Below are 17664 nucleotides of genomic sequence, written 5' to 3'. Positions count from 1 at the left end.
CAAAGGTCTCCAGGTATCTGCCATTACTACTGTTACTGAGTTTTCATCTGTAGATAAGCAGTGACACACACACACACACACACACACACACACACACACACACACACACTTACATACACATCCATGTGTATGTGTACCTAACACATCTGCCTAAGCCCAATTTGGCTGAATTATTCCATTTGTGCTTTTCCCATAAGAAAAAAAATTCTGAAGATTTGCCTCTAACTAAAAGGTAACATCATTTTTCCAGAGTAAAAGGTAAAATTCCTTACAGTTGTAAAATTTAAATAAGTATTTTTCTTCTTCTAATTAAATGTAGTAACACATGTGAATATACTATTTCTTTCAATTTCCAACTACTTTTCTAAAATGACATTCTGAAGGAAGGCCTATTAGCAAATGAAATCCACTGACAATTTATTTCAGCCTTTAATATATTTTCTACTAAAAACCAAGTTGTCAAGACAGGAAAATATTACTGGCTTTGTTATTACAAAAAAAAAAAAGTGAGAATTTTTAATTCACAAAAGATGAAAACACAAGACATTGATCTCACTGTACATACAATAAACGAATTAGCTGTAGACTAATAAAACATTTAAGACTCCACATACACACACATGTACTTTGAAACAAGAAACACAGGACAATTTTAATCTTTGTTATGTCCACAGCTACCAAGAGAAAGAGCATCACTGGTTTGAGTCTAATGGTTTTGCTGGCATACAATCACTATATAGGCCAGTTCTAAAGCATACTGTATTGATCAGGACATTGTTAGACAAATACAAATGTTCTCATTTTGGGGCTTTTTATCCCTGCCCAAAACAATCTGCTTTCCAATTTAACAAGACCACAACAACAAGCAATATTTTTACCACAAAACTCAGGTGAGAGATTTTTGGATTGTACAAAAACTATTTGTTCCCAAGGAAGGCAATCTGTAAATTACAAATGCAATTCTAAGAAAAGAAGTCTTGGTCACAAATCATTCACTTTCAAAAATTGATGAAGAAATGAAAATTGGAGAGGGGAGAGTGGAGGAGATATTGGCATGGCAGGGAGTAGAAAAGGTGTGGAAAAAAATGAGGAAAATATATTTACCACAGGAAATATTGGATTCAGTTGATTTTTTAAAAATGAGGTATAAGAGTATGCCAGTAAATGCAAAAACAAGAAAAAAATTAAAAACCAAAATGCACATTTCCAACGGAAAATCTCTAAACCTCATAGTTTTCTTTATTCGGATTAGACATTTCATATACATCAGTTAATCTAGAAAAATACATCTTAAAATATCTTCAACAGACCATGCTCTCTGTAACAAAACCTTCCAAACCCTGTTTTATTATACAAATCAATCTACATTAGTAATGTAAAAAGAAACTCTCAAATTTAGCAATGTCATTTTCCATTTGACATCCATCTAATTTACATATGGGTTTCCACTATTCATACTGCACCAGTTAGAATTCTGTAATAAATTTTTTTCTAATGTATTCTGTACATATTAAATTATCTAAAAGATTCCTCTTGTAGTGCATTTACCATTTAGCAAGTCTATTCAGTATTTTTCCAGTACCATTTGCATTACAGTGATTTGCCTGTAAATGTAATTAAAATCTAAAAGTGCACACAGTTAAGTTTCTCAAATAACAGCGTATTTCTGGAGGAAACCTAATATTCACGGAAAAGATTACCAATATCATGATTAGAAATGTCAGGTTAGAATGTACTCTGAGACTATACAACAAAATTATATACATAAGCTAAAGGACATTAAGTCTTTAGCTTATATTTACATCAGATAATGTCTGTTTCCACAGGGTCATACCAAGAACTCAGTATGGCACTAGATATAATTAGGAATCTTAGCTACAAATCAGCGTAGCACAGACAGCCCCAAAATACCCTGAACTGACTTATGCTAAATTAAACTCCAGTATATCACAGTGTGTTAAGTAATATTAGTGTGCTGCCCAACAAGCGACTAAGACATCCATCCATTAAGGATGATGTGCAACACAGGGAAGGTGGAAAGCCTTCGCCAAGGGATTATATCTGGGTTAGAATGAATTGTAGAACTTAAGACTGCCACTGCATGCAGAAACCCTGAAAAATAAATACACAGGTTTCAAAAAGGATATACTTCATTTTGTTTAGAATGCCCAACAGCGTCTTCAAAATAACTGATAGTGAGTACTGTTCTATCAAGTGATCAATCTAATGAATCATGAGAAGAAATTCTACATTATCCAGTTTGAGAAAAAAAATGTAGTTTTCTTACCAAATTATCCAGTGTATACGACTGGTTGTAAGTTTTGATTTTTACTGAAATTCAGAGTATGAAATGCAAAACATTCAGGATAAAATTAATTCAAAATTACACACAGTTATATCAACTTGCAACAAAGCAGCAAATATGAGGGCCTAACACACATCTTGACTCCCCCATTCCCTTCTGATCCCTCAAAAAAGTGCAAAATCAAAGAGTCACTGCTTGGTCCAAAAATAAAATACATCATGTATAAGGATTTGAAAAATGATGGAATCCGGCTTCAATAATCCACAGGTTGTCTTCAATAAGAATCAACGCCCGAAGATGGAATTTATTTCCAGTAAAATTAATTCTACAATCTGATTTTGGTAGACAGTATGAACTGCTATATTACCAGTCTCCTTCTCTGGCTTCAACAGAGTGGGACCAAACACAATTGCTATACTCTGATAGGTCATTCGGTTTTTTTCTCCATTTTCTATAACTCTAAGGGGGGAAAAATAAATTGTTAAAAGAGAAACAGTTTGCATTTAGAAATGAGAAATACTGCTTTTTCCTAAAATACATACAAACTTCTTAAAACCAAGTAGAATTCAGTCCAAACATCACATGAAGGTTTCTTTTGGGTAAACACAGCTGAAAGGTAGAATTATACATACTCTAACAAACTTTCAGTGTGTGATATTTCAGCTTAGTGTCTAAAGCAAGACACACAATTAAGTATGAACTATAATTCAGGTAACAATAATTACTCCACTAGGGTGATGGGGAAAAAATTTCATTAGGATAGAGAGATGATATTTTCATTTTACTAATTCTATGTTTGTTTGTTTTTTAAATCTCCTTCATTGGGATAATTTACTATTCTAGTGTTCCATCAGAAGGCAAAAATCAGTTATTAAAATGGCTATGTAGTAACCTGAAAGCCATGATGGCTTTCTTCTAAAGTAATTTAATAGTCCTCATCTCAAAATCTCATCTTCAGGTTAACTTAAACAACAATTTCTGAACACTTACATGCTAGGCATTATATAATTGCTTCGCATATAACATTAAGTAAATATTTTTCACACGAGAACATTTACCTGTGAGGAAAAAGGCCCAAAGGAGTTCTCTTTTTCAAGTTACAAAGACAAGCAAGTAGCACAGCTGGGATGTGAACCGATGTCTGAGGGACCCTGGCCTCGTGGGTGCTATACCACACCTCATAACCGTGCATTTCTCTTACCTTTCTCTTTTTTTCTCCCTAATTACTATTTCTTTTCTGTGGTGAACCTCTTACCTTTTGAGATGTCTAAAAAGAATCTGCATTGTATCTTGATTTGGCTTTGGCAACTGTCTGATTAGGTCCTTAACAGCAGCAACTCGCTGTCTTGGTTCTTGTTCTAAAAAAAAAAAAAAAAAAAAAAGATAATAATGAGAGATTATGCATGAAATTTAAAACAGTGACATAGTTTCGAACCTGACATTTGGTAATACACAGTGACATCTGGTGGTCACATTTAAAACTTCTAAAGTAAAACAACCCTTTGAAATAATTAACAAGAAAGATCAAACAATGTAGTGGCTTAATCGGTACAGAGGACTTTCAACATGTAGAAAAAACTAAGTGTAATGACATACTTACTAATTGCATTAACAAAATCATTAAAATGGTTAAATGTAAAAAGAGGTTCTGGTAATTCTCGAAAAAACATTTTGAGTGCTCCAGTAATAACATGAATATCTTCCCATTTACTATCATTCAAGTCCAATTTCTCATCTGAAAAACAGAACAGGAAATTTTTTTAAATAACTTGAAACTGATTCTAAAAGTTATGAGTGCTTTTTTTGCACATAATAATAGGGAGTATGATCTTACCATGATTGACTGCAAATCTCAGTTTCTGGATCACTGCAAGGTTGCCACTTACTCTGTATATCCCATCAACATCCAAACCTAAGAGAAAATTAAAATTATTTTCGTGTTTTAAGTAGGTGTTTGCCTCTTCTAAAGATGCTTGCATGCTTCAGAATCCTTATTCATTAACATGAGCCTAAAATCAAATGGGCAAATACTCTTTTCCTCTAACTGGCTTTTTATAGATGCTTGGCGGGGGGGGGAGGGTAAAGATACACCCTGAATTCTGTTTATTAAACAGCAACAATTCTAGTTTATCATGTAGACTGTGGATCATCGCGAAAAAAATCATCTCATTAAACTTGAAATACAAATAATTTAAGATAAACTTCTACTCCTGGGGATAGTTCAGAAAGTAAAGGAAACCAAAAGATAAAACCAGCCCACCCATTTTTTTTTTTTTTGCACATTTCATAATGTAAATGTACATATTAAAGCACTCTTTTAAAGATGGCCGTCCTATTAAGTGCTTGTAATAAAGTTAATAATCAATTAAAATAAAGGTTCTATAAAAACAATTGATAATTTGATAGTTTTATTCATTTCTTTTTATATGTGGAATAGAACTGTGAAATTCACCCAATTAAGCCTAAAAAATCCAAATATTCATTAAATGATAATGCTGGACACATTTAACAAAGCACATTATCTGACGTGCTATTCATAGAACTTCAAATAAAGGCACAGTGTCTCTATTGTCATGTTGACAAAAAAGTCAACAAGATCTGATACTGACAGAAATCACAAATTATGCAAATGTTTTAACTGTACAAGATGTTTTTGATGCTGTACAGGTACAAGTTAATGTGATTGCCATCATGGTAATTATTTTATATAAAACTAGTATAAATATTATGTTAAAATCAACCAAAATATAAATTCATTTAAGTCTTATTTAACAGGAAATGACATAAGAAGGTTTGTCTACTTAGATATTTTATAGTTGATTTAACAGTTTTAAAATGTCATCTCATTTTTATTATAAAGAGAAGCAACTTTCTCTTGGTGAGTAAACACAATCTCCTATCTTCTACACTGTCAAATCACTTCTTAATAAACTCAGTTTCATAATCACCACCTTCTTCATCTTAAGTAAAGGCCAACTCCAAATGGCTTCAAAGAATACCATACACTTAATTAGCTAGAAGTGCTGAATATGCAACAGGTGCCTAGAAAGGTCTTAATTTTTAAAACAGATATATGTAACCATTAAAACATGTAAAGTTTTGCAAACAAGATGCTCTTAACATCTTATGACTGTTCCATCACTCAAAATCATAAAAATCCTAAGGATTTTGATGGCAAAACAATGCGTTAGTGTGCTTAACATAAAAAAAAAATTCATTTTCTTACCATATGCTTCAACATGTTCAATGCATAACTTCACAAATTTTGGCACTGTGCCATTTTCTCTCTGACAAAGATTAGCAAGATTGGCTCCAAATACCTGATCTGAAAGAGATTTATTTTTTAAAATAAATCACCCTGCTAAAATGTAGTTGACAAAGTGGCGATCGCTATTCACAGCGCTATTAGAAGACATTCAGTACATCCTGACATGGTCTGCTGTGACTCATGCCTTCTGTGATCTGCCTACCCATTCCAATTCCACTTCAAACAATTTTCCTGCTTTACTAAACTCCATGAACACCCCATTTTTACCTGAGCGCCTTCTAATTTTCTATACCTTTTGTAGAGATCCATCCTCTCCCCCAAACTTAGCTTTTTATCACTCCCGCCCTCAGCTCTAATGTCATCTCCTTAGAAAAACCTTATGATCAGCCTAAGGTAACCCACGTACAGTCACTCTCTATTTCATTACTATGGTAGATTCTTCATGGTCGTCATAATTATCTTGTCTGTCTCTTGTTTTTATGTCAGTTTCATGAGGGCAGGGACCTTGTAGTTCTCAAACCAACAGGTATTCATGGCACCCAGGCTCACGCCTAGCACTTAGTAAACACCAGAATTATTTTTTAAACTATTAAAACAAGCATGGTGCATACCCATCAGGGGCCAACCCAATGGGTATGCACCATGCTTGTTTTAATAGTTTAAATATTAAATATTCCACAAAGTATATTTCAAAGGCTGTTGTTAGTCTTTCAACCCAACACTTCTGAAATGCTACATTAGTGCTAACTACCGAGGAAAACAAAATATTTGAACTCCTGAACAACACCATAAAGCAGCAACAGTTTATATTTCTCAATAAAAAGGCCTGGTGAAAAATTAATAGCAATTGCTATTTACTGATTTGTCAGGCTTTTTTCTTTTTTTAAAGTTCTAAACTCAATATACTAAATTCATATGCGTTACCTGGGAGTCCCTATTTACCTATAACTCTTAAGGTTATTAATTTGAATCACTTAATTAGCTGAACTCTACCCAGAAGTTTTAAATATCTTTTTTTTAATTTTTTATTGTTATGTTAATCACCATATATTACATCATTAGTTTTTGGTGCAGTGTTCCATGATTCATTGTTTGTTCATAACACCCAGTAAATATCTTTTTAATGAAACCCATTTGTGTATTTTAATTTAGATGCTTTGCAAACAGATGTTCTAGTGATGGTCTTTTTTAGAATCTTCAAAGACAGATATATATGTTATACATTACCCATACCTATGTTTTTATTTACTACTTAATGTCACTGAGTCCTGTATTAGAAAATTTTATCATTGAAATTAAAAGTGCTTGTAAGAACTAAAGGTATATACAAGTATATGTGATTTTAAAGAACACTCTGTTATTAGGATCCTGGCTTATAAATGAAATAAATATAAAAATTATTTAGGAAAAAACATCTTATACTAATTTTAAAATCACCTGAGATGAGAACTGAAGGCAAACAATCAAGATAAAATTGTTCAATATTTTCTTCCTCCTACTGTGTCAGTGATGTTTCATTCAAAAGTTCTGATCTGTGCATCTCAAAACTAAAAATCTTTTTTTAAAAGATTCTACTTATTTGAGAGAGAGACAGAGAGAGAGAGAGAGAGAGAGAGAGCATGAGCGGGGGAAGGACAGAGGGAGAGAAGCAGACTCCCCGCTGAGCAGAGAGCCCAACATGGGGCTCGATCCCAGGACCCTGGGATCATGACCTGAGCCAAAGGCAGACGCTTAACCAACTGAGCCACCCAGATGCCCCTCAAAACTAAAAATCTTTATTGTCACGTCTTCTATCCATCCATCTCACCCCTGTAGTTCCTCTGGTACAGGGTCTCTAAAAACTTACTTTGGGATTTATGTCTGTTCAGTGCCTTAGTTAAACTCTGTGTGCACTGAAAAATCAATTTTATTTAAAGATTTTTTTTAACTTATTTATTTTTTATTTGACAGAGAGACACACAGCGAGAGAGGGAACACAAGCAGAGGGAGTGGAAGATGGAGAAGCAGGCTTCCCGCAGAGCAGGGAGCCCGATGAGGGGCTCGATCCCAGCACCCTGGGATCATGACCTGAGCCGAAGGCAGATGCTTAACGACTGAGCCACCCAGGTGCCCCGAAAAATCAATTTTAATCACTCAAATGTATTTTAAACCAATGAACCTGCTATCTTTAAAGAATGAAAACATTTTTACTGTTCAAAAAATGTTCAGTTTTTAATTTAAAATGTCTTATTTCTGATTTTGGCCAAAGTTCATTGTTATAAACATCACTTCTACCTACCTTTAATATAACCTTTTTCACGAACAGCTTGCAAAGTGGGGCGCCGTGTAAGAAACTTCTTTAAGTTTTTCTTGGTTTTTTTCTGTTCTGAAGAATCTATGCTAGACACTTTCATGGCTTAAGACAAATGGATATTAAGCATTTCATAAAATAAAAAGTTTTTGATAAAAATTTTTTCACCAGCACTCAAAACATATTAATTTCATATGTAAAAGTCAGTTATAAATTCAGTTATTCTAACTTTAATATAGTTTAAGAGTAGTAGGTCAAGAATCAAGCTAACACAGACCCAATTTCAAAGTGATAAACCAAACAAAACATTTCATTTTTATCACTAAACACTGACCACAAACTGCACCTTCCTTGGTATATGTGTTAAGACACTGGTTATTCTAACTTATACTCATTATTTCATAAATGATACTACTTATATCTCCTTTGACTCTCCATCAGTTTTAGAAGGTAAAATGATGAGAAAAAAATGTCCATAAAACATAAACAAAAAAAGTCCTTATCCTGCAGTATCCTTACTGGACTAGGAGTCTAGAGAATATATATCCATCACAATTATTTGTACTTTAAGCTAAACACACCTCATCATAATTACCTCTAAACTAAGAATGGGACCACTTGAAAAATGTCCTACATTGCCATAACTCTGATTCCTTTTTTGGTTCCAATAAAAAGTATCCAAAAAGTAAATTTCTTGAAAAGAACTATATTTGAGGAAACTTGAAAGCAAAAGAATTTGTTAGTAAAGCGTTAAAGTAATCGAATTTTCATGTGTTTACAACTGTTACATGTCAGTGACAATGTCAGTTAATAGGCCTAACCTTCATTAGAACGTGGGAGAACAAAAGTAGAAATGATTTTCTAATCATTCAGTTAATCCAAAGGCCAAAAATTCTTAGTTAAATGTGGATTGTTAAAATACATTTAACAAGTTCAGAGCCACAGCTAATGGCCTATTTAAACAATGTAATTCACAAGGGGCCTGCATCAGAAAATGCTATTAAATTTGCTGGCTTTAGCGCATATATACATATATCTGCACACACATACATACATATATATGAATGATCTGGAGACGCGAATGCATGCAGCTGTACCCGCACAGGCATTTCCTAGTCCAGAGATGGTTGCCTGGTGTCCAGTGTGAACTATGGTACATGTCCCATGACTTCTGACTTCTTAAAGTGTAAAGATTCTATCTAGACCTTAAACAGTAATTATGTACTTTTAACTCAGGATAGAGTTCAGCTTCCTGGATACCTCAAGAGAAGTGCATTCTAATATACTTTTTTCTCTTAAAGAACCACAGCATCTTAAAATTAATAAGATGCTGTACGGGTGCACACGATGAGGCTGAAAAGTAACAAGGAGTTAACAAGGAGGGAGTACTCCTAAAACACCAAGATTGCAAATATCTATCCTTATAATTTCCTGGTAACAGTGGAGATTCCACTCAGCCTTTATATATTTAAAATATTCAAAAAATCTAAGAGAAGATGCTCAAACGACTAACAAAATAGGTAAAGAATAACTTACAACGAAGTTTCTTAAGATCCTTATGGTCCTTCTCTTTATCATGCTTTTCTATTCCTGGGGAATCTGGTATCTCTTCTTCAATAGCTTCATCAGTTTCTACTGTCTATTGATTAAAGATTTCCCAAATACATATTACTTTTGAGATTATTTTAGATGTAATAGCATAATTCTCAGTATAATCAGTAACTGATCCTCCCAAATGATTTTAGGGAACCAATTAGTATATAGTATATATGATTTAGATACTTGGTAAATCTTTAAAAATATTCTTTTTCCCCCTAGATAGGTGGAATTCATTAATTCTGAATTTCAAAAAAGAAAAAAATGCTGATTATTCACAGGATGATGGGTTTATGTTCTGATAATGAGGCTATGTTCCCTCATGTAGATCAAATGCATAAGAATGACAGTAACAAGAGTTAAAAGGTCCTGACCCACAAGCTACACTGAGAGACCACGATGAAGCTACATTCTGTGCTAACAGTACAAGATAAAGCTAAGTAGCCAATGGCACATTAATTTTTCACACCAACGATCTTTTCAAATTATACTTTGTATCAGTAGCTAGTAATCACACTCACAGATTCATGAATGTTAGGCACTGAAAGAAATCCTAGAACTCGTGTATAGCCTAATCAAATTCACTTTTGCAGGTTAAAAAACTGAAGGAGTTCTCAAAGCTAGTATTGCTTTGCCTTTCACACTGATGTCTTTATCCACTTAGAACTTATTTTTGTGATTAGTGTTAGGAAAGGTTCTAATTTCTTCCTGGATATCCAGCTGACCCAGTACCATTTAAAGTTTATTCTTCCTTACTTTTCTACAGTGCTATATCTGGCATAAAGTATCCAAAGGAATGTTGGTTTCTAGGTTCTTTATTCTGTTCCACAGGTCTGTAGATCTATCCTGGTATGGACAGCATGTTCTATTAATTAATACAGTTCTAGAAGTCTTAACATCTGATAGAGCAAGTCCTTCCACTTTCTTTCTCAAGAGTGTCTTGGCTATTTTTACCCTTTATATTCTGGTATGAATTTCAGAAGAAGGTTGCCAAGTTCTAGCATAAAACCTACTAGGATTTTGAATGAGATTCAAAAATTTCAAGTCTATAAATTTATAAATCATTTGGAAGAATATTTTATCTTTACATTATTGAATCTTTTAATCCATGAAATACTTTCTCATATAATTAGATTTTCTTCAATGTTTCTCAATAAGGTTTTGCAATTTTCCCTGTTTCGTGCATCTTTCTACATTTATTGTGTATTTCTACAGTATCTTTTGCCACTTTATAAACAGTATATATTTTAAATTTCATAGTCAACAATATGTTACTCTCTTTTCACTTGGCTTATTCCCTGATCCTATAGGCTTCAATTAAAAAAAGAAAAAAAAAAAGAAAAAAAACCACTTTCTCTGCAAGGCCTTCCTGGATCCCTAACACTAGGTTAACTCCTACCTAATCGGTGTTTTTATAATAAGTTGTATATCCCTATCATAAGCCTCATCACATTTCACTGTATTAACTGCTCAGTTGTCTGTCTTCAGTAATCTTCTGTCTTTGGCTGTAAACTCCGCAGGGAAAGATGTAGCAAAGGAATTGCATGCTGCTCTATCTCCAGGGCAAAGCACTCCCACATTTGTTAAATGAATGCAGCCATAGTTGCTTTCAAGGGATTGGGAACCCATTACAGGACTAGAGCTGAAAGCCCATACTGGGTAGAGTAGAAGGTACATTTGAAAAGACAGATTGGGCTCAGGTTGTTGAATTTTAGTGAGAGTCACAGAAGCTTTACTGAGCAGGAGGGAATTATAAAGTTAACATTAGGAAGTTTCATATAGCAATGCTATTAAGAACGGATTGGTGGGGGGTGAAATGAAGTAAGAAAAACTGTTTAGGAATTGACTCTTATCTAACATATAAAGTCCTGATGATGGTTTCAGGAATAAATGGAAAGGAAGAGACAAGATTCAGAAATATACAATATTACAAACTGCAAAGGAAGAATATTTATAGAGATGGGTGAATAACTGGCTAAAGGGGTAAGAGAGGAGGAAGAGTTAATATTCAAGATCCCACATCTGGCTGTTTTGAACTGACTGCATCATAAAAATTTTGGAGTTTAAAGGGACATTTGGAGACAAATCAAATGCAACCTCTCTATTTTATAAGTGAAAACAAGAAACCCACAGAGGTAGAATACCTCACTAAGATCACAAACCTTATTATAATGAGGCTTCACCTACAGTCTCTGAAAGATCTCTCAATTTCTACTAAAGCCTGTGATTCCCAACTTTTTTTCAATCTCTGTTTAGTTTAAAACCATAACACACTCCCGTAAGTATCACTTTCCTTTTTGTCACTGACATATGATCCTCAGTCAGGAGCCTTGTCCCCATATAGTGAGGGCGTAAGAATATAGTCTGAGAAGCACATCCCCTCTCTGTTTCTTCCTGCTCTTACGAACAGCAGCAGAGTATCAATTTGAGGTTCTTTTTGGTTGTTATACACGTACTACACATATTACATAACGTACTATATGTCTACTATATATATATAAAACACATACACATGTATGAGGAAATTTACCAGGAACAGGAGGGTACTGAACACCTCCCTGGTTGGGGGACAAGGGAGAACTAGAACACCGCCAGGGGTAGCTAGAGAGGTGTCAGGAGGAAAGAAAAAGTGCTCATGAAGAGAGACTAGTGTTTCATTCATTTCATACCTTTACCTAAGACCTGTCTCCACCAAACAGTACTGTTCCCAGCTCATTGGTCATTGACTAAATACTCTGTACTAGGAATGGTTTGTCCCTCTTCTTGAATTACTTCTTTTTGGACAATGCCTCATGTGAAAATGATTTAAAATCCACTACTAGCAAGTATTATATAACTGAGAATATTAAATCATTCACCAGCTCCAAGGAATTGCTAAACTACCATTGCCTTTCCTACCTCTTGTCCAAATACATATTAAAAAAGTGTTTATTACATATAAACTGGACACTAGATATGCAATAACCAATTAAAATGCAGAAAAGAAAAACAGCTCTGAAGTAAAAAAAATTTACCTAAGTCCAACACATACCTGATTATTGATAGTACTACTAAGAACTTTAAACCAATCATTAATAACAGTGTCATTATCAGACTGAATTAGCAGTTCTGTTCCTTGACGGGTTTTCAGCTTTAGAGAAAAGGAGAAAAAAAAAAAAAAAAGAGGATGGTTAGTACTTTCAACCAAATAAATAAAAAATATATATTTTTAAGATTTTATTGTTATTTTTAAGTAATCTCTACACCCAATGTGGGGTTTGAACTCACAATCTCGAGATCAAGAGTTGCACGCTCCACTGAGCCAGCCAGGAGCCCCCAAATAAATGAATATATTCAAGCCAAAGTCCACAAAACCACCAGCCAGAAGACTAGATGCCATAATATTATACTGAGCAATGAAAGGTTAAAGTAATGCACAGCAATGGATTATCTTTTAATATAAAATAATCCCAGAGGAATTAGTGTATAAAACATGAAGTTTTCCTCATAAAAAATTCTCAATGAAAATCTAATAACTTAAGGGTCCCAAATTCCAACACACAAATGCCACAGAACTTGCTGAAATCTAGTATACCATATCATTAAAAAGTAAGTTCAAATATCAAAGCTGTGCATTTTTAATTAGAATTGAAACAAAATTCATTTGTAAAGAAAGAAAATCTGTGATAGTTTTATGTAAATGTGAGGAATGTTTTTCTCTCCAGTTAAAAAATAAATGTAGAAAAAGTATATGAAAGAGTTAAAACTTTTATTATTTCCTATTTAATAGGTAAATAAATATAATGGCTTAATGCAAAGAGAAGGCACAGACAATAAATGTTACATCACTTTTGGGCAGAAACTACTAAATTATGTCAAATCATGAACTAACAAGTAAGGATCTCTTTGGTTCAAAGTTTCTTACACTGGATTGACGAAAAATTTGGAGGTATTAGGAGAAAGCATTCCTCCTATTTTCTCGTTGGTAACTGTTTATTTTTTTTTCCTTGAGGAACATATGGCAATGTTTCCCAAACAACATTCTGAGACATATGCCTTAAACATAGTTCCCGAAGTAATGTTTAGAAAAGGTATTCCTCAAAAAAAAAAAAAGGAAAAACCAGTTATATGGTATTAATTTGGGAAATACTGCATTAAAGAAAGTTAAACAAGATTCTCTCCTTCAAAACGTCTCAGGGCTTTGCTATTCCAGGGTGCTCTGATTTTCTAAAGAAAGAAAAACATCTACACCACTGCCTACATTTATTTGACCATGGATTAGTTTTCACTCTGAAATCACTTACTGAAACTGCAAGGCTAATTCAGGAAACACTGACTTCCTTTCTTGTACTTCTTTTAAGAGAGTAGGTCAAGCCAGTCAACCAATACTGAATATTCGCCACACATAAGATATTCTCTGTTAAAGGTTCTTTCTTAAAGATAAGGAAAAATACAGTCTCTCTGCTTAAAAAAAAAAAAAAAACCATCATCATCTAGTGGGACAAGTAATTTACAGATGATGGTAAACCTAAATTACACTAAATTAAATATTTTAAAAGCATAAATAAAAAAGAAGCATCAGTATTGTGGTAGCATTTCTGATGGGTCTTGGAAAACACCTGACAGAGACTGCCATGGGTCAGTACTAATAAAGAGTAAAAATCACAGCAGGGAAACCTAGGTTTCACTTGGAAAACAGCAAGTGCATGAATAAGACAGGAAAGGACTGACACATGGGGCTATAAATGAAGGCTGGGATGTGGAAGACTGTTTGCAAAGAGAGTCTGAATAATTCCTTCCATCTCCCATATACACACCCCTCTGCAACGTGCCTTTATTGCACTTCCACCAACAGGTGAGCTCCAGTCGCCCACAACCCTGAATGCCCAGCCAGCCTTCTGACTGCTTCACCCAACAGAACACACTGATGTGTGACTTCTCAGTCTAAGCCTCAGGAAGTGTCGTAGCTTCCGCTCTCACCCTCTTGGAAGCCTGACACTGCCATGTGAAGAAGCCTGGGGCAGCCTCCTTGAAGGAGAGATCTTATAAAGAAGGAGGCCTAGCAAACTGCTGGCACCAACACCAGACACGTGAACTAGACCATCCAGATCGGGGCGAGCCACTGACTGACTAAAGCCTCATGAATGGTCCCATGTTGAGATCAGAATCACTCAGCTCGGCACAATCCGAACAAACAGAACAGTTCTTTTCCTAAGCTACTAAATTCTGAGGTGGTCTGATATGCTGCAATAAATAACTGATACAGAATCATATATTATGGGGGGGAGGGGATTTTATTTATTATTATTATTTTTTATTTGAGACAGAGAAAGAGAATGAGAGAGCACAAGCAGGGGGAGTGGCAGAGGGAGAGGGAGAAGCAGACTCCCCGCTGAGTAAGGAGCCCGATGCGGGGCTCAAACCCAGGACCCCAAGATCACGACCTGAGCCAAAGACAGCCCCATAACAGACTGAGGCACCCAGGTGCCCCCACTGGGTGTGCGGGGGTGGGGGGGGATTTTTAATGACAAAATGGAAAGTTTTCAATTTATTTTTCATATTAGATTTGGTAGGTAAAGGAAACCATCCCCCCCTTTTTTTTTAAGTTTTTATTTATCTACTTGTCAGAGAGAGAGCACAAGCAGGGGGAGCGGCAGGCAAAGGGAGAAGCAGGCTCCCCGCAGAGCGGGGAGCCCAATGCGGGACTTGATCCCAGGACCTTGGGACCATGACCTGAGCAGAGGGCAGACGCTTAACCCACTGAGCCACCCAGGTGATCCGGAATCACACCTTTTCTTGTTGGTAGGGAAAGCAAGATTGTGGAACAAAGGCTTGTCATCTATAGTCTGAGATCCCATGACTTACGCAAATGAAGCCCCGCTCTTCATGCCCGCTGCTTCTCCCTTAAACTATACCAAACTGACTTATTTAATGACCAACTTTGTCTTAGTCACTGAAATACAGCTCAGAAGAATTCAAAAAAGAACATCCAATACTATGGTTAAGAATGTGAGTAATACCTAGAAAACAAATGTATTACCTCAAACACATTCTTTTTGCTGGATTTATCCTTCGAAGCCATCTCCACCGTCGCCCCCTTTAGGTCCACTGTGAACTCTGGCTTGGATTGATTACTCCCAAACTTCATTTTAGAAAAAAGGAAAAACCTTTGTGATGTTCATATACACGTGTATATCAAAAAGAATTAAGACCAATTATTAACAATAAACCAAATAGGTGATTACCTCAAATTTTTGTCATTATAAAATAACAATTCCTACTTTAAAATTGAAATGTCTGTAAGACATGAATATATTGTTCATAGAAATAAAATGGCTCAACTTCCATCTTAATAAGAAAAATATAAAATAAAGCCACACTAAAATCTTTTTCACCCATCAGTATAGAAAAAAACAAATTCCAGACGTTAGATGAAAAACTATGTTTTTAATGATGTGCTGGCTAATTGAACATAATAATAAAAAACACTATGTTTCTCATAGAGTATGGAGTCTTCATATGCAAGTGGAGTATAAACTAGAATAATGCCTAGAGAGGGAAAACTGGTAATACTGTATTTGCAAATTTACAAACAAATGTATCCTTTGGCTTTAGCAATTTCATTTCTTGGAATTGATCCTAGACTATCTATGACTAAGTAAAAGGATGTGTTCAAAAAGGCAAGGCAATATTCTTACATATGTATAAATAATATCTGGCAGATAACAAGTGCTTTTCCACCTAATAAACAGTCTCTAAACCCGATTCTCTGCTTTCAAGAGTTATTTCCTTATCGACTATTTATGTTGTCAACAATAACTTGTAGAAACAGAAAACTCTAAGCCCCATATTCTTTTATTCAGCCTTTGTTAGAAATTATAACTAGAGCCAGATGCTAATAAAGCCTCAGCAATTTAATAAGGAATTGTGAAAAGAATAGGAAGACAGCTGACATGGGTGGTTTGAAAAGAAAAAGCACTTAGCTATTATATTTTGTTAACCAGATAAGGAAAAGATTAGCAAGTAGCAGAAAATTCATGTTAAATATAGACTTACTCTGCATCTTGCCATCATTAAGTTAAATTTTTGTTTAGTCTGTTAACTAAGAATAGAAAATAGCATTCTTATTTACTGAAAGGTTTAGAAGTTTTAAAATCTTTAAGGGCTAATGAATTGTAATCTTAAGATGAAAGATTTGTTACAGGAAATTTCATTTCTTAAAATATTTTCAAGTCAAATTATGTTTGTCACTGGAAATGGATCTTACCCATCAACCTAGTAATGGGTAAGATATTATGCACTATTCATAACGTCAATAACTACTCAGTGGCTTCGCATTTAATAAATGATTCGACCTCATCTATTTACTTCATCTTTTCAGCTAGCAACGTGGACTTAAATAATGTACTTGTTATAACAAAACAACACTTAGGATATTATTGTGAATGTATTAGTGGGATCAAAACAAAGCTTAGGATATTATATGAAATTTTTATTAGTGGAATCATAATAACAATCACAAAAATTTTAACTATTCTACAAAGTCTTGCCCTTAAGTACCTTTTGTCATTCAAAAGACATTCAATTAACCATAAAGCTACAATGGGCAAAGATAACTTTCTGAGTAAAAATGATGTATCTCAAAAGTCACAAAACTTAAATGTGCACATTTAACCGAATGATAAAAATCACTGTACGTAACTTGTTGCCATCACATGCTCTGTCAATGGTTAGCTATAAACTAAGATACAAACAACTAACCAAGTATGACAGGGCAACCAAATACAAGTACAATGATAAGAGCACAGAATGCTGGTAAAAATGCATTCACTATGGTTGGCAAAATTTTGTGTTTGTTATTCATCCTTTTTCAAACTCTAATTCCACTCGATCATACACCCTCCAACATATTCGGGGCAAAGAAAATGGAATTACTGTGGCAAGGGGCATGCAACAAGAACACATACAGTGACAGCTGAAACAGGATCAGATTTTACATATGCAGGCCGACGAATGACAGAATTTTTCCAAGAAGAAAGCAGCGAAAGCAAGAGCTCAGAGACTGAGCCCTGTTGGCAGAATGACTTGATGGAGAAAGGGAAGAAAATGATGTCATAATAATGCACAATGGCAAAATGACACACAAGAGAAAAGCATATGGAACCAAATGGGACAAAAATACAATTCTACAAGCAGACACAACACAAACAAAGCTTAACTTCCAAA

General features: G+C 34.6%; 1 protein-coding gene across 6 annotated transcripts in view; it reads right to left on the bottom strand.

Annotated features, from left to right (window-relative positions):
• Nucleotides 1–1203: 1203 nt before the first annotated feature.
• The window catches only part of ARHGAP12 (Rho GTPase activating protein 12), a 115875-nt gene continuing 99414 nt past the window's right edge, over nt 1204–17664 (bottom strand). For all 6 annotated transcript variants that reach the window (XM_025885786.2, XM_025885787.2, XM_025885788.2 and 3 more), the window contains 9 exons: nt 15479–15580; nt 12491–12589; nt 9400–9502; nt 7852–7968; nt 5532–5630; nt 4140–4217; nt 3906–4040; nt 3561–3663; nt 1204–2764 (listed from right to left, as the gene is read on the bottom strand). In XM_025885786.2, coding sequence (XP_025741571.1) covers nt 2590–2764; nt 3561–3663; nt 3906–4040; nt 4140–4217; nt 5532–5630; nt 7852–7968; nt 9400–9502; nt 12491–12589; nt 15479–15580 — 1011 coding nt within the window. In that variant the 3' untranslated portion in view covers nt 1204–2589. The remainder of the gene's footprint in view (nt 2765–3560; nt 3664–3905; nt 4041–4139; nt 4218–5531; nt 5631–7851; nt 7969–9399; nt 9503–12490; nt 12590–15478; nt 15581–17664) is intronic.

The sequence above is a fragment of the Callorhinus ursinus genome, unplaced genomic scaffold (genome assembly GCF_003265705.2).
Source record: "Callorhinus ursinus isolate GAN/ISIS: 27379988/994484 unplaced genomic scaffold, GSC_fseal_2.0 scaffold62, whole genome shotgun sequence".
NCBI lineage: Eukaryota > Metazoa > Chordata > Mammalia > Carnivora > Otariidae > Callorhinus > Callorhinus ursinus.
Note: the sequence above shows the minus strand (reverse complement) of the source record. Positions and strands in the feature narration are given on the sequence as shown.